Genomic DNA, 18,875 nt, shown 5'->3' on the forward strand with positions numbered 1-18,875 from the left:
GAGAAGTTTTGACATGCCTTGACATTTGTGCTTTTTTCAGTTGCTTACAAACATATTAATGGCTAAAGTCTGATAACACTGTATTCAGCACAAACTGGGCTACAATAATATGTTAGCAACATGTATGTACATGTTTGTATTTTTGAGAAAACGTTTATGCGTGGTTTTTGAAAAAACACAAATTTTAAGTCACTGAAATAAGGCCATATAACACATACTAAACATTTGTTCACAAGACTTTTGAGAACTGAGATCATGTAGCCTAGAGTATTTGCTACAAAATGATGTGAAAACCATCCTGATCACTCATTCATACGAAACAGTATAGTTATTCAACTTTTGTAAGACACTTTAAGTGTTAGAAAGGCCATATGAGAGGAGGCATGAATGAACATGAATATTAATGTAATTCACACCTGAGGAGACAAAGACCCCTCCCCTGGGCCTATCAATGAGGAATGTGAGGAGATGTAATGATTGAATGTATTGTTTGTAGCTTATTCACAAAATCAAGTTTAAGTTAAAAGAAGTAATCTGACTATACATTTTCTTTACATAAAGACTTAAAAACTTCAGACCTACACTACCATTTAAGACTTTTAGATTGGTAAGATTTTTTATGTTTTTCAAAGAAGTCTCTTCTGCTCATCAAGGTTGCATTTATTTGATCCAAAATACAGCAAAAACAGTGATATTGTGAAATATTTAACAATTTAAAATAACAGTTTTCTATTTAAATAAATATAAATGCAGTTTATTCCTGTGATCAAAGCTGAATTTTCAGCATCATTACTGCAGTCTTGAGTGTCACATGATCCTTCAGAAATCATTTTAATATGCTGATTTACTGCTCAAGAAACATTTATTATTATCAATGTTGAAAACAGTTTCATCATTCTTTGATGAACGGATTTAACAACACATAGAAACAACACATAGAGCAGTGGTACAAAAGACAGTGTAAAAGAGACATTCAGGGCAAAAGTGCAAACAGGGACAGTGCAAGATGAAAGAAAAATAATTAAAGTGTCCAGTGCATATAGGGAATGACGAGAGTATTTATTTATTTTTTTAATGATTTTTTTTTTGTTGGTATTTTTCCCCTTTTTTCCCAATTTGGAATGCCCAATTCCCAATGCTCTCTAAGTCCTCGTGGTCGCATAGTGATTCGCCTCAGTCCGGGTGGCGGAGGATGAATCCCAGTTGCCTTAATTGCAGTCTGAGACAGTCAACCCGTGCATCTTATCACGTGGCTTGTTGAGCGCATTGCCACGGAGACATAGCGCGTGTGGAGGCTTCACGCCATCCACCGCGGCAACCACGCTCAATTCACCATGCGCCCCACCGAGAACAATCCACATTATAGCGACCATGAGGAGGTTACCCCATGTGACTCTACCCTCCCTAGCAACCGGGCCAATATGGCTGCTTAGGAGACCTGGCTGGAGTCTCTCAGCACGCCCTGGGATTCGAACTAGCGAACTCCAGGTGTGGTAGCGAGAGACGAGAGTATTACCGAAGGTGGATGGTTTGTATGAGCCCACTCATCCACCTATGCGTAGCCTACTCGCTCACATAGTATTGCACATAAGCATTGTAAACTATGAAGTGAACAGTTCACAGCACACAGATTTGAGAATACAGTTACATGTCTTTGTGCCATTTTTTAAAACAGTTCCTGTTCAACTGAACACACAAGTGAACATCACATGCCTGGCATTTTACCGTACTGTACTTTGCAAAGCATGCACTTCCGGCGACCAACAGTGGCAATAACCTTTGCATCTGATGTCAGCTCAGCTCCTGGAACCGGTACATTGTCACTACTGGTCTGTTTTGGTGCTACTTTCTGTGACACACCACAGAGCTCTGCAATAAGCTGTTCCATGAACTCTTTGTGGGTCATGTTACCACCTAGCTCATTGTGCATAATGAAAGCGTTGGTGGAAGCAATGTCCAATAAGTGTAGAAAGATCTTTCTGTACCACTTAATTGTTTTGTGTTGTGCAGTGTAGTACTGTAACAGCTGATCAGACAGGTCAACGCCCCCCATGTGTTTGTTGTAGGCAGTCACAGGTGCAGGACATGGAAATGTCTTTATCCTCCATGTATCTTGTGATAAAACATTTTGAAGAGACTCTGGGGAGTGTGTGCATCAGCAGGACTCATCTGTGGTCCAGGTTCCTGTGCAGGCAGGAGTCTGTGGAACCATGTCAGTGTCTGTCTCTGTTTTCCATGACAGAGTGGACTGCCTGTTGCTTGCCTGAATGTTCGTCTTGGCCCTCTTTGCAACAGGTGTCTGATCACTATTATTTTTATAGCTGTAAAACAAACAAACAAACAAACAACTGTGAGCATGTTTATTACACAAAGAACTATTTTATCACTAATTATATGAACAAAATTAAACTAACATCTGTAAAATAGTGGGTAAATGTGTACTTACTCTTTCTGATTTTCCATTACGTTGCTGCATGCCCTCCTAGTGTGAATGGCAGGTGAAGGTGAGAGTGATGCAGCCACATTCCTTTAAAAAATAAATAAATAAATAAATTGTAAAGTCATTGTCACGGATCCTTCTGACCCACCTACCAATTTCACTCAACCCTCTCACTCTCCTGAGTACTGATCACCCACACCTGCCTCCAATCATTGCATCAATCAACCCCTCTATATAAACCTCATTCCCCTTCCATTCTGTGTCTGGTCTCAACTTCGTGTACAGACTCACTTACCTGTATCTCCAGCGTTAAACACCATCACGATTCCTCTCCTCTCCAGCGACTCTTCTACTCCAAACATTTCCTCTCCAGCGACTCCAGTGTCCATCTCCTCAACGCAAGCTTCATTGTTGCACACCCTCGACCTCAAGGAAAGTCACCATCTCTATCAGCATTAGTCTTCATCACGTAAACTATCACCACTGCAACCCAGTACTGTCACGTCATCACTTACCTGATGTCTTTTTTTTGTGTGTCAATAAATACCTGTTTGGGTTCAAACATCATCCTCGAGTCTGAGTATACGTTACAGTCATATAGACACATATTGTATTATCACTAATTATATAAACAAAATTAAACTAACATCTGTAAAATAGTGGGTAAATGTGTAATTACTCTTTCTGATTTTCGACTGGGGTGCTGCATGCCCTCCTAGTGCGAATGGCAGGTGAAGGCGAGCGTGATGCAGCCACATTCCTAAAAAAAAAAGTTAAACTATTATTACATATATATATTCCAACGTATAATACCAGTAGCCGATATGCATAAATTATGGAAAATTAATGGGTATTGACACGTGCTGTATATGTCTGTCAGTGGTCCATTACCGGAGATAGCACACCGCAAACATTTACTCATTCGCGCACTTCATCGATTTCATCGATATTTACAGCACATTTTACACATTTACACCCGAACAGATATTTGCGAGCACAAGATTAATTGATAATGCTAGTTAAAATATAATCTAAACATTCATATTACATATCATATTTATATTATACAGCATACAATTTAAATACCTGCTTTAGCCGAAACATAATTTAAATGTAACTAAATCTTGCCTATTAGGACATTTTTCAATACTCTGAATACTGGCTGGCAAGTCTGGAAATGGTCAAGCTAGTAAAATATGTACATGTTTATATAAAATAGTATGTCGACTAATGTAAGTAAAACTAAATGACTTACTCATCCGGAATTGTATCTTCTGCTGGATCAAGTCGCAAAATGTAAACGTTCATCGTCGGAGTCCCGATCTTCTTCTGAGGAAAATGTGAACTCTTCATCATTATCCAGGACCATCTGTAGAGCTTCCTCACCTGTGTAGCGTGCCATCTTCCAAACGCACAGGAAAGTGAATGAATCTGATGATGAAATTTGATGTTTTTTAAGGCATTGTTGTGGGGGCATTTACCATTTGCATAGACCGCCTCAGCACATTCACCGTATGAATAGCGTGCTCTGTTGGTGGGTGGGATCACATTAGCGATAATGAGCTGAGCCAGGAGAAACTGTACATTGCTTTGTTTCATACAGATTACATTGCAGGAGAATATTTGTTTTAAATTTGAATTGTTTTATTTAAAAGTAGACATTTTAAGCTTTCTTTAGACATATGTTTCATGTTTGTGTGATAAGTATTCGCGGAGTTTCACTTCATTTTGTGACGTGTTTCAGAAAGATGCTCGCGGAGACAGAGACGGCTGAAAGCGCACCCTGTTTATTTTCTTTATTTTACAAAAGCACAAGGTTTGTTGTTATTGTGAGTGTACACAAATAAAAGTAGACCCTTTATAGTTTCTAATGATGTCTTACACTTATCTGTATGCCCAAAAATGACAGAGTATTTTAAGTTGTTTCCGCTGTCATGAGGAAAAAATCCAGCAGGACGCGCCAGCGCGTCTGTCAACCCCAGAGGGTTAAGGGGATCTGCCAATATCCCTTAGTTAATTCCCTCTGAAGGTGGAAGCGGGAAGCCGGGTGAACAATCCAACGCGAGTTTTATTTCGACACTTTTGAATGAAAATGAATGAACACACAGTAAGTGTCGTGCGTCTCTCTCTCTCCTCCGGCAGTTCGGACTGCCCTTTTATCCCTCCCAGCAGTCACTGCAAACACAAACAGCTGTTAAAGATAATTTCCCATAGGTGTCAACCATTCTTCCTCTCTCGGCCTCGCTCTCCACAGACGTAGCTCGGCCATGCCCACATCACTACACTGTACATATTACATAAACCAATTTATTTTAGAATCACAATTAATGACAGAAAACTGTGCAATTAAGTATTTAAAAAATTGTAATCGATTCACAGCCCTAATACTATAAAGTGTTTTTTTTTGTTTTGTTTTTTTTATCACTGAAAATTAAAGGCAGTACCAAGGGAGTACTGAAATGATGTATTAATACTTTAGAATTGAAATAATATATTGGCAACCCCCACACTTTGCAGTAATGAGCATACCATGATGACCATCTTTTTTCACATTGCAGTGATGAGAATTAGGTGGTAACTGTCATTGAAATAATACTAATATAAAAACTAATGGTTCTAAAAAAGGTGTAGTTTTCTTTATCCAAAATATAATTTCTTATTTGTTTCTTTTGATTTTTGAGTAACATAGGAACAGGAAATTTTTTTTTGTTTTTTTGTTTTTTGACAGATTTTGTGAGAATCGCTGCTGCAAAGATTCCTCAAAATTCTAATTTTGTTTTTCATGGAAAAAATTATTATAACAGGATACTGTTAAGAAGGTGAGTAAATAATGAATTGTATTTATCGGGTGAACTATTTCTTTAAGTTCAGCAGTAAAACCAGAGGGCAAAGATATAGTAAAAAAGAGAAGTGAATAACAATTTTCATTTTTGGCACCTTCTCCTGGTGAGCTGCATGAGTCTAGCTACTGTACACTGGTGCACAGCTAATGCTATAGTACTAACGATATAACCCACGGTGATGGGGCTAAGGTACTACAGTCCAGAGCCAAATAATTCAATGTGAAAAAATACCAGAAGGAACTGCAATTGAGCTAGGGTTCAGACCAAGCATTCGAACAAACTGTAAAGGCAGCAAGAGTCATGTCAAGTGGATATTTAGCATTAGAATCTTTGTTTGGGTCATTAGCACTTGATAGTATTTCTTATTTGACCAAAGTGGAACATAATAATGAGTAGAAAGTAATTTTAGGTTAACAGATAGGTATAATAAAATAAGTTTTTTGGGCTTGATGCTTCCCTTATATGAACTATTAAAACTTTTGATGGCTAGAATGCAATTATATGTGAATAAACCATGACGTATGACCTGCATGCTTATTATTTTCTTTTGAAGTGAGGGATGCTTTTCCCTTGATCATTTAACTTTCCCACTTCATATTGAAACAGATATCTATTACATTTACATGTTGACATCAGATGAACTAAAGTACGGTTAGGGGAAGCTCATTTCACAAACTCCACACACTCTGTATCTTTCAGATACGCTTCAGAGAGCAATTGCATTCAAGCATTTAAGAAAGACTGCGGTGACTATTTGATCCCTCGTTAATATATTCTGCCCGTAATGAAAAAAGCAGTATCTAAAAGTGGGGAGATAAAAGGCGAGCTGAATGTGGTGTTGTAGCTTTGCCATTAGTGTGCTGGGACTTTAATGAGAGGGGGTTGCCGTGAATGCTGATTTGCTCATGTCTTTTATGACCTTCTAATGTGTCCAGTTGATGGTGACCTGAAAAAAATTCCCCTCCATGAATGCTAAATGCTTAGTAGCTCTCAGACAGACTAACTATTATTGCACTCACTCTTGAGCATAAATCTGTAATTTGTTGATAAAGCCATCTGAACTGCTTCCTCTTTTTCATACCTTTGGCTTGCTCCAGACTTCAGCACACTCTTATTGTAATGTATATAAAGACTGTGCACAATCACTAAACAGAATTGCAAAAATAATGACTGTTTTCAAAAACATTTATCAAACACTCCTCATCTTCCATTGGTTTAACAGTGAGGCGACCAGATTTCTGAAATGAAAAATGAAGACATTTCTAGTTTAGTGGTAAATATGTAATTGAATTTCACATTACTTATCTATGAATTAGATAAGTAATTAATCCGAATTGTCCCCCTATGCATTTTGACCATGGTGAATGTAGTAATATGATGAACTATGGTATATCATACTGTTGAATATGTCTCAATGAAATTCTGATACGGAGGTAAAAATGATAATTTTTAATTGTCTTCTGTTACATATGACTTCATTCTTTTCTACATTGTATACAGTAGATGACATTGTGGCATAAAAGTGAACTAAACAAACATATTTAAACAATGATTGAATATAGGAACTGTTGCAGCTGACTCAACAGCACAGGGACACCTGCCCTTGGTCACATTCTTTGCATCACTCTTCTTAATCTCTTCTAAAGTTCCTGCTCTTCTCCTCTTTTCCTTCACCTTTACCTGGTACTTTCCTAAAAGTAAGACGGTAGGCTACCAACTTGCTTGCTGGCAAACCGGAAGAGGAATTTCAAAAGAAATGAGCTCACTTGACTACCATTTCCCTCAGCATTACAACTGAAATCATATGAAACACTTACACTATGTATTATATCAGGGCCTGAAATTCATTTTTGAAGGGCTGATTGCCCCCTTAGATGCCCTTATATTGTTGGGGATTTTTTTAAACTTTGTGGTCAGGACACAAAGATATTCAATATTGTATAATAATAATAATAATTAATATTACACTATTTCACCTAACTGCTTCTATCGGTTATCTCATATGGTATGTCCTATGGACCTGTTTTTCTTAATTATACCTTTTAATTTGATCAACTCTTATGCATTATGATGCTTCTTTTCAATCACTTCTTTCCCAGCAAAGTGCAATGTAATCTATGCTGTAATGTGCGGACTTACATTTATTGTTGTTCTTTGCAGACACTTTATTATACATTTCATTTATTTTTCCATGTTATTAATGTTGTATTCTTAATTTAAATGCATTCATTTTATATAATACATAACAATATTATTTCTTTATAACATAGCTAGTTTGTGCCTCACCTTGAAGCTGATAACAATGATGATTCTTTTCAATTACGCTTGCACCCTGGTCCATTTCTTAATGGCAAAACTAGCATGAATAAGTAATAAGTACAGGAAGATGAATGACTTAAAGCTGCTATAGCAAGCAGCCCCCTCGGTTGGTCAAATTAAACAGCACACGATTAACCTTGTTGCCAGTAGTCTTCAATAGCGACTTTCTTGCCATGTAGTTTCACTTTGCGGACTGTTTTGAAAGCACAGTAAAAATGGGGACATTTCCGGGGACAACTCCAGTCAGGGATAGTCCTTAAAAAACCGGGACTGTCCCCGAAAAATGTCTGGTCTTGTCTGATGTCTGGTCACCCTATCTAACAGATAGTCAAGATAGAACATGTAGCATAATCAGTAGGTTTTCAAACTAAAAGGTATTAGTGGCCATATAGTTTCCCATTATTTTAATATGCATATTATAATACCAGGTTGATCTCTCATTGTGCCCTCACATGTGTTTTTGCATCAGGAGCGGACTACTCTCTCAGAAACATGACCTTTGGAGATCCAGTGCCGCCCCATATGGCAGCATATATGACAGAAATGGGCCTGCCCCACCGCGACTACTCTGTTAGCGTGGGTTCGGATGCTGACACAGAAACAGATGGGATCATGTCCCCCGAGCACACAGTCCGTCTCTGGGGCCATAGCAATACCAAATCCGGCCGTAGTTCCTGCCTTTCTAGCCGAGCCAACTCCAACCTCACCCTAACTGACACCGAGCATGAAAACACAGAAAACGGTGAGTACAATTCCCCATTCACTCTGCTAAGAGCAGGATTACTGTGCCAGACTCAGAGGGATGCCTTAAGTTTAGCACAACGGCGTTTCAGATTGAATTTGTGATTCCCCTTTGATATGGAAATGATGCGTGGTTTTGGGAGGCAGATTTTGTTACATTTTGGAAACGACTTTGCTTTTAAGCTAAAACAAAATCTCTTGAATGCTGATTTATGTAAATGAGCATCACAATAATATGATAACCAAATTGCTGTGTTTTCTTGTTTATCACTAACCTCCAAGTGTTTTATTATACACAACTTTAAGAGTAATGGTATTTTTCTCTTTTCTTCACATTTGTGGCCTATTAACCATTTTATAGACAGTCCTGCTGAGTCGAAAACATCATAAACCATCCTAAGCTGGTTTGCTGGTCTTAGCTGGTTTAACTTGGTCTTCTTCAGTTGGTCTAGGTAGGTCTAGGGCAGAAACTGACACAAGCCAGATCATTAGGTCATATGCCTAAGCACCCATGCACAACTTGTGTAATATCACCAACTCTTCATCATCATCTGGTGACTTTTTTACACAAATTTGGATTTTGTCCAGCATTCTGTTATATTTATAGGTGGATTAGGTATAATGATTCTACTTTGGATAGATTGGCTTTATTCTGATTGGTCAGTCCCTCGATGTGTGTGCCCGGAGTGACCTAGAGTCTTTTGATAGTGCGCCTGGATCCAGTCTTTCAAATTAAGCTTGATATAATACAGTGATTTTACCAACGGTACAATGTGAAGTGGACTGCCTTAAACCCTCTTAACTAGGGCTGGGTATTGATACAGATTACCAAATTCAGTTTGATTCTGATTCACAAGCTCTCAATTCGATTCGATTCGATTCCGATTTCAGTTCGATTCGATTAAATTTAGATTCATATGGGTTTATTTCAGTTATAATGTCCCTTTTGCTTACATATAAAATAAGTTATATCCCAGCAAATGCTGTTAATTATACAGGAGAACTTTCAACTAGGTACATTGTGTAATATTAATTTTACTAATTATATTTTATTACTTTTTCATCATTTTGGTAAACAAAATGAGTGAGTGAATTTAGACGCTGACGTATACACTGAGCGTCGGAGCTCTGGGGCTGTCGCAGAAACAACATCGCATATGAACTTTTAAAATACTTGGGCCTTACTTGTTATTCTTATTTAATAATATATTAATACAATAATCTTCATTCTGTTTGTCATTTTTAATACACTGGCGGCCAAAAGTTTGGAATAATGTACAGATTTTGCTCTTATGAAAAGAAATTGGTACTTTTATTCACCAAAGTGGCATTCAACTGATAACAATGTATAGTCAGGAAATTAATAACATGAAAAATTACTATTACAATTTGAAAAAAAATATTCAGAACTTCTTAAACTACTTCAAAGAGTTCTCATCAAAAAATCCTCCATGTTCAGCAATGACAGCTTTGCAGATCCTTGGCATTCAAGCTGTCAGTTTGTCCAGATACTCAGGTGACATTTCACCCCATGCTTCCTGTTGCACTTGCCATAGATGTGGCTGTCTTGTCGGGCACTTCTCATGCACCTTACAGTCTAGCTGATCCCACAAAATTTCAATGGGGTTAAGATCCATAACACTGTTTTCTCTAACCTTTTCCTTTTTTTTTTTCTGTTTCAAAAGTGGCTTTTTCTTTGCAATTCTTCCCATAAGGCCTGCACCCCTGAGCCTTCTCTTTACTGTTGTACATGAAACTGGTGTTGAGCAGGTAGAATTCAATGAAGCTGTCAGCTGAGGACATGTGAGGCATCTATTTCTTAAACTAGAGACTCTGATGTACTTATCCTCTTATTTAGTTGTACATCTGGCCTTCCACATCTCTTTCTGTCCTTGTTAGAGCCAGTTGTCCTTTGTCTTTGAAGACTGTAGTGTACACTTTTGTATGAAATCTTCAGTTTTTTGGCAATTTCAAGCATTGTATAGCATTCATTCCTAGAGAAAGCTGTTTCTTTTTTGCCATTTTTGACCTAATATTGACCTTAAGACATGCCAGTCTATTGCATACTGTGGCAACTCAAAAACAATGTTAAGCTTCATTTAACAAACCAAATAGCATTCAACTGTGTTTGATATAATGGCAAGGGATTGTCTAGTACCAAATTAGCAATTTAGCATGATTACTCAAGGATAAGGTGCTGGAGTGATGGCTGCTGGAAATGGGGCCTGTCTAGATTTGATCAAACATTTTTTTTCAAATGGAGATGGTGCTGTTTTTTACATCAGTAATGTCCTGACTATACTTTGTGATCAGTTGATGAATTAAAGTACCAATTTCCTTCTGAAACAGCAAAATCTGAACATTATTTCAAAATTTTGGCCACCAGTGTATATATGTTAATATAAAGAGTAAACACATTTAATAAAATGTACATTATTGTAATTATTTGTTATACTTTAGTATCTTTAAACTCCAATTCAAGCTGGGTACCGTTTCTGGGCGCATAGTGTCCTCATCCGACCATAAATAGCACCAAAGTTATCATAACCTACATGTTATAACCGAATATTTAAATCATCCACAGAATTATAATTTCCACTGAGTGCAGTCTCCTGAGTTATCACCTCAGTGAATTATTTAGTAAATAAAGAATTCTTCAGATTAATGGCAAAATTCTGTATAAAATATAAATAAAGAGTACATTTTAAAATGTATCTGTATGTTTTGCCTCTCTATATTTTATTATGTTATTTTAATCAAGTAATGATTTGTCAAAAAGTAATTTAATACATTCAGCATGAAATAAAACATTGCAGGAGTCAAGGAAGCAGTAAACTGGTGTCTCTCACTCCCCTGTACTCCCGCTCTCTCATGCACGTGCTCCCTCTCCCAGCTTGTATGTCTTCCCCGCGGTGGATTATGAGCAATTAACCATCGTCGAGTGTACATTAGAGTGCATTGTGTGTAAGAGTGAGTGAACAAAAGTAGGGAACGTGTTGAGACACTCCTACAAAAAGGCGGACACCCGAAAAAGTGCACTATATTGTGGGTAGGGGCGGTTTCAGACACAGCGTTTGTGTGCAGTTACTTGTGTATATCGGCTGACTTACAAAGGTGTCGATTGTGGGTTATTGTGAAGTTTGAATTATGCTTTTTTCTATGCCCCAACAAGCTTTTAAAAAGTCAACTTGAATTGCTGTTCACAACCTAGATTACCTCAATAATGTGACATATTTCAGTGTGAAACAGGATATTGAACAAGAAAATATTTAAGGTTGGACTTGAATAATCCATCTGGAATATATTGGAAAAGTGTGTGTTACCAGAATTTTAAAAACCTAATATATGCTATTATTTTATTACATTTTAACCTGGTTTTTGCCTTGAAAATAGCCATGGAAGCTGGTATGGTGCTAAATCGCAAACAAACGTATCACCATATTGTTAGACCCGGGGCCAGTTGTATAACATTTTTAAGATTAGACTTACTAGTTAGTCGTCTAAAATTTTGGTCTTACCTTTTTCAGTCAGCTGCACAAAAACTTTGATCGTTCTAATTTAAGACCGAAATGTGACAGCAGACCCCTAGGCTAACTTTTGTTTACATTCTATGTTGCCATTGAAAATAACTGTCAGCTGAGCTGGTGGGGGCTTCAGTTGAGCGCTGAAAGGGGCTTGAGTTGAGACTTTGTAGAAATGTTGTCTTGTGTTTTTTTATTATTTGGGTTAAAATCATTAAATTTGTTCATTATAATCAATTTTGAAGCATTATATTACTCTAATAAGCAAATATTTTCAGTCTGCCATTTTTTTAAGCTGTTCAGTGTCTTACTTTTCCCACAATCCAGTAGGAATTAGACTGTCTATCTAAAGACAGCTGTGAGTTTGTTTTATGCTACCGGCGTTCTATGGCGTTTTTAGCTAGTCAGACTAATTGTTAGATGATGTCTTAAGTTACTGGCTACGTTTAAGCCACTGGCCCCTGAATGCGAGTTTGCTATAACTATGCTTAAATAGCTATTTGGCTATTGGTTAACATTATTGAATACCCTGCTGTCTAAAAGGAAAGACATTTCAGAGGCAGAGCATGTTATTATAATTTGATGAAAGATTTCAAAAGCACTTTCCCCTTCTGTCACTCACTCGACGTTGTGTCGATGTAGTGAAACTAGGGGTCGCTCTTGAGAGCCCCGATCACCTCAGATCTTTGAGAAAAGGCCAATGACAATTGGCGAGTGGAATTTGCATGCCACTTCCCCGGACATACGGATATAAAAGGGAGCTGGAATGCAGGATTCATTCAGATTTTTTCTTCGGAGCCGAGCGGTTGTACTATCAGCGAGCTGAATACTACTACTGTTCCATTCACCTCTTAAGAAGCATATGCTGTTGGATATACGGCACTTTTCCAGCGGTTTTCTCTCCTTCTGCATGACGAGTGCAGATTTCGCCCCTGGGCGCTTCGACAGCGCTAAAAGAGTGTATATTCCTGCTAAAGAGTATATTTTCTCTATCAGAGCACACACATTGACGTTGAACGTCTTTTTAAAGACATGTCTTTTTAAAGATGCCTTTCCGTCTTTGTTTGATTCCTGGATGCAGTCGTTATCTCTCCGCCTCCGACGGCCTCGGGCGCTGCCTCGTGTCAGGGCAGTGATCACACCGCGAGGATGTCATTGTGAGGATATGACCATGGCAACATTGCGGTCGCGGCTTTCCTTCTTCCGAGGGAAAGCCACTCTAGCCACCCCCCATGCTGTGCCTTCTTCCCACGGCGCTGGAGGCGATTTGGGGAGTTCAGTGGGTGCGGTCTCGCCGGGTAATTCCCCGTGGACCTCCTGAATCTGGTCGAGATGAGGGACGCAGACAAAGCACGCTTTCTCAACGCGCCCATCTCCCAGATTGGACTTTTCGGCGACAACGTTGAGGACTTCGCCCAGCAGTTCTCGGTGATGAAGAAGCAGATGGAGGCCATCCAGCACATCTTGCCCCAGTGCGGCTCAAGATCCCGCACCCCGTCTACTCACCGAGGATGTACCCTTGTGGCGGCGAAAGCCCAGGCGGTTCTGCCTCAGCCCGAGCCTAGCTCTCGGCCCCAGAGTAGAGCCCCCTGCAGGAAGCTGATGCCTCCCATCCCTCGGGCTGGCAGGAGGACCCGGAAGGCTCCTAAGCGCCCCTGAGACAGACGACCCAGGGAGCAAGATGTCCGCTATGGAGCTGGTATCCAGACCACTCCATCCCCCGCTGGAGGGCTGGGAGGTAAATCCTTTGTTTCCTTTTCTTTTTTGTTCGCCGCACCCCGAACGGGCTGTGGTACCCAAGTTGTCAAAAAAACAATTGGGTCACATAATCGGTGTTCACGGCCACCGTTGTCACGGCCACCAGACACCGAGCATTCGCAGCCAGGGCCCCGCGAGGATGGAGCAGCCGCCTCGGGTCAAAGCAATGCTCCTCGACATGGCGTTGCCTGTTCCCCCCTGCCACGAGGCCCCACCCCCAGGTACATCAGATACGGTCGTCCCCAGAGTGCCCCTCGCCCGGAGCTTGGACGCGTGGCTAACGCTTTCCAACCCGTCGTGGTGGCTGGCCAGGACCATCTGACTCGGCTACGCGATTCAGTTCGCCAGGTACCCGCCCCGGTTCAGCGGCGTCCGCTTCACTTAAGTGCAGGGCGAGAACGCTGCAATTCTGCGTGCGGAGATCGCAACCCTTCTATGCAAGTGCGCGATAGAGCCTGTCCCTCCAGCCGAGATGGGGAAAGGGTTCTACGGCCCTTACTTCATCGTACCAAAGAAAGGCAGTGGGTTGCAGCCAATCTTGGACCTGCAAGTTCTGAACCGGGCCTTACACAAACTCCCGTTGAAGATGCTAACGCAGAATTACATTCTGGAGTGCGTCCGGCATCAAGATTGTTTTGCGGTGGTAGACCTGAAGGACGCGTACATTCACGTCTCGGTTCTGCTTTGACACAGACCCTTCCTACGGTTTGCTTTCGACGGCCAGGCATATTAGTACAAGGTCCTCCCCTTTGGCCTGTCCCTGTCCCCTCACATCTTCATGAAAGTCGCAGAGGCAGCTCTTGCCCCGTTAAGGGAAGTGGCCATCCGCATACTCAACTACCTCGAGAACTGGCTGATTCTAGCACACTCTCGAGAGTTGCTGTGCGTGCACAGGATTTTGGTGCTCAGGCACCTCAGCCATCTAGGGCATCGGGTCAACTGGGAAAAGAGCAAGCTCTCCCCGGTTCAGAGCATCTCTTTTCTTGGCACGGAGTTAGACTCGGTCTCAATGATAGCGTGCCTCACAAGTGAGCGTGCGCAGTCGGTACTGAACTGCCTGAAGTCATTCAGGCGGAGGACAGCGGTTCCACTGAAACACTTTCAGAGGCTCCTGGGGCATATGACTTCCTCAGCGGCAGTCACGCTGCTCGGGTTGATGCATATGAGACCGGTTCAGCACTGGCTTCAGACTCGAGTCCAGAGATGGGCATGGCACCGCGGCACACATCGCGTAGCTATCACGCCACTCTATGCCACTTATTCAGCCCTTGGACAGACCTTGCATTTCTATGGGCAGGAGTTCCCCTACAGCAAGTGTCCAGACGTGTATTGGTCACCACAGACGCCTCCAAACTGGGCTGGGGCGCCGTTTCTCTCGTGAACCTTGAGACCCTGATGGTGCTATGTGCCCAAGGTTCCCACAACCCCCTTCAGGGCTCTGGTGGTGAACCTGCAAGCACTGCCCCGGGAGGAGGCAGACCCAGCTCTGTCGTTGCTATGTCTGGTGCATGTTTTGCGCACCTACTTGGATCACACGCAGAGCTTTAGACGCTCTGAGCAGTTCTTTGTCCGCTTTGGTGGACAGCGGAAAGGGAATGCCGTCTCCAAACAGAGGCTTGCCCACTGGATCGTGGACACCATTGCATTGGCCTACCAGACCCAGGCCGTGCCCGCCTCCTTGCAGGTTTGAGCACACTCTACAAGGAGTGTGGCGTCCTTGTGGGCACTGTCCAATGGCACCTCTCTAGCAGACATCTGCAGAGCAGCGGGCTGGGCAACACCCAATACTTTCGTGAGATTTTACAATCACCGGGTTGAGCCGGTTTCGTTCCGTGTTCTTTCAGGTTCAAACAGGTAGAGTTCGGTAATACGGAACAGCTGGCCAGGTGTATCGCTTGCGTATAGCGCCTTTCCCCTCCCCTGAGGCGAAAACATGCACTTTTACCCCTAGTCGTGTTAACAAAGTCGTGGACCCTGGATGTCCTTCCTCCCTAGCCCTATGGTTCGTGAACTCGGTGGAGGAGTTCACAGCCAGCCCCACTACGGGGTCTAATATGCCCTGTACTGGGATAAGTGCTCCACAGGTGCCAATTACTCCGGTAACCCCTGTGATGTATATTCCGCGGTACGGTCTCCCTGTCGGCGGACCAGCTCTCTCTGCCCCCGGTCGCTGTGTTTGTAGAGTTCCACTCCTTTTATCGTGAAGGGACCTACCACTGCGCCTATTCCATGTGCGTCTGCTGAGCCCATGTGTCGTATTGCCACATGTCGACCTCCCCTTTTGGGCAGGATGTGGTCTCTGCGGGGTCTTTTCCCCCTGAAAGAATAGAGAAGGAAAAGAACACCTTCCCTGATGCGTATGATAGTGTTAGATGGCCCCAGCTGAATTTAATACTCTGTGGAGAGAAAACATAGAGAGAAAAGGCCGTGGCTGGCGCGTCCTGCTCCCATGCTAGTTACGTCGCTTCCCCCCCTCAAGGATGTGGGGAACTACATGACGTCTTTTGGGGTGTTGGTGGAGGTTACGTGCAGTCTGATGCACCTGCTATTACGCACGCAGCATTAATGTATTTAGCATTTTATCAGTAACAATCTTCACATACGTTAGATCTAGTAGATGTCAGATGCCTACTGATGACATTTATGCCCCAAATAGTGCAGGCAGCCATCCTGGATCTATCCACCTCCAGCTTGGTGGCTCCAAATGGTCTCCAAGGGCCCAAATGAGTGTCTTTGCTTGCATGGAAGGTCACATTGTACTGAGAAAGTGTCACTGTGAAACTTGTCAAGGGGAGGGCCTGATTACTCGAGAGAATGCCCAAAAAATTGCAGGGAAATACAGGAAACCTTAAGATAACATATTCAAACCATTTTATGGATACCATCTTCCTTGTCTAGATTAGGAACTGTGACTTTTTTTTTTTTTTTTTGCACAAAAATGTGATCTTGTTTAAAGATTTTCATCATTTACACGCTTTCATTTTTGACATTTGTTTATATCTGCAGCCTAGTGTACCTTGTGCGTATTCACTGCAAAACTCTGATAGCGCTTGAAATAGTCTTTAGAAATCACAGGCCCGGCAGCAAAATACTAATTGCCTTTTTTGCTCTGCAGTCTCCCTGAAAACCACCAAACAGTCAGTTTTGCATGGCTGCGTCATTTCAGCTATATTCAATTTTTATTTAAACTGACAGTCTTTTGTGCTGGATTACATTTTATGCATAGACATCAGTGATTTACTTAAAAAGAAAATGGAATATGTCTTTCTGAATGTCGTGTAATGTTGAGGTGAGGCTCAGCGTGCGTTAAACTGGATTTGATGACTCAGAAAAGAATATGCCTTCCATGTAGATATGTCTTTTTTTCCCAGCTGTAGGTATTTGTTTGACTTTTGTAAAGCAGACATAATTGCACATCGCTTTTTATACTGTTAAAGGGATAGTTCACCCAAAAATTAAAATTCTCTCATCATTTCCTCGCCCTAATGCCATTCCAGGTGTGTATGACTTTCTTTCTTCAGCAGAAAACATTTGAATAAAATATAAAAATATCTTAGCTCAGTATGTCCTTAAAATGCAAGTGGATGGTGATCAGACATTTGAAGCTCCAAAAATCACAGACAGTCAGCATAAACGTCATTCATACAACTCTGTATGTGTGTACTTAAGTGACACAATCACTTTTGTTGTGATACAGATCAATATTTAAGAACTATAAAACATTGCTTCTGGTCAGCAGCAGTGAATGCGTGTGAACATGCCAACAAGATTATGTCACATGCGCATACTGCTGCTGACTGGAAGCAATGTTTTATAGTTAAAAAAGTACTTAAATGTTTATCTTTTTCACGCCAAAAGTGAATGTGTTCCTTAAGGAGACATTTATTTAACCACTGTAGTCATACGGATGATGTTTATGCTGACTATCTGTGATTTTTAGAGCTTCTGATATCCTTCCACTTACATTTTAAATACCTACTGATCTGAGATATTTTTTAATTTTCTTTAAATATGTTCTGCTGATGAAAGAAAGTCATACACATCTGTGATGGCATGCTGGTGAGTAAATAATGGGAGGATTTTCATTTGTAGTTGAACTAACACTAAGTCTTTTGAAGTAATGGTACACTTTATCTATGTCGAGTTAACTGAAATCCATTGAGTTTCACAGCTTATTTGTGTTTTTATCACTTTAAAGCTAAAGTGTATAGTTGTACCTTTTTTTTTTTTTTTTTTTTGGACATGGTACCATAGTAATAATTTTTCGAGGGGTATGTACCATGGTAATAGGATGTTATTCTTTGAAGAATCTTGTGGCACCACTTAAATACCATCACCTATGAACAAATATGAAGTATCAGATACAAACACTGTACGAAAGTTCTGCCACAGCATTTTATTTTATTTATTGGTAAGACAAAGAATCACTCAATTTCTATCTTTTATTTTTGCTGATCTTGTTGCTAATTGGGAATTTGAAGTCATTGTAAAGCATTGGATTGTGCTGAGATAAAAGAAAATAATAATAATAATAAAACATTGGATCTTAATATTTAATTTATTTCATATGACCATTGCTTTAAGAGTTCACTTGATTAAACATATCAGAGGAATTTCTTGTTACATGAAGAGAAATTAAAAATCCCTCAAATTTGTTTTGCAATTAGCTTTTGTTTTCTGCAGTTAACATCCAAACTGGTGTTGTTTATCAAGGCAATGGTAGCTTCATTATATGTGGCACTTAATGCATTTTCATTTAAGTTACTGTAGCTCAACTGCTAAAGTAAGTCGCAAGCAACGTCAAGGCCATGGGTTTGATTTCCAGGGAACTCATACTGGTAACATGTATCCCTTGAATGCACTGTCAGTCACTTTGGATAAAAGTGGAAAAATCACACAAGTTACAGTGCAGCTGTACTGAATATCAGCACATCTATGATTCAGCCATTTTTATTAACACAAGATATTAATATCAAATCCAACCTTGATTATCATGGCCCAAAATTACTGAATTTGCTGCATTTTTTCTCAAAAATTGCAACGCCAATTGCTGTGTTTTTCGTATTTATTTGCTGTGAAAATGTAAAAATAATTGTCATATACTTGTGTAATCTGTGGGCGCTCAAGCACCAGCCCCTTTGATGAGGTGCCACTCCTACGAAAAATCGTGCACGCACACCCATCCGGTCTGATGGAGAATGCTATTTAATTAATTAGTGTTATTTAGTGTTATTTTGTCTGTTTTATATTTGC

At 40.6% G+C, this 18,875-nt stretch overlaps 1 protein-coding gene across 6 annotated transcripts in view; it reads left to right on the plus strand.

The window, feature by feature from the left end:
* LOC127430127 (teneurin-4-like) overlaps positions 1-18,875 on the plus strand; it is a 443,558-nt gene that overhangs the window by 129,713 nt on the left and 294,970 nt on the right. For all 6 annotated transcript variants that reach the window (XM_051679634.1, XM_051679635.1, XM_051679636.1 and 3 more), the window contains exon 3: positions 8,072-8,344. In XM_051679634.1, the coding sequence (XP_051535594.1) occupies positions 8,072-8,344 (273 nt within the window). The remainder of the gene's footprint in view (positions 1-8,071; positions 8,345-18,875) is intronic.

This window comes from Myxocyprinus asiaticus, chromosome 39, assembly GCF_019703515.2.
Source record: "Myxocyprinus asiaticus isolate MX2 ecotype Aquarium Trade chromosome 39, UBuf_Myxa_2, whole genome shotgun sequence".
Taxonomy (NCBI): Eukaryota; Metazoa; Chordata; class Actinopteri; order Cypriniformes; family Catostomidae; genus Myxocyprinus; species Myxocyprinus asiaticus.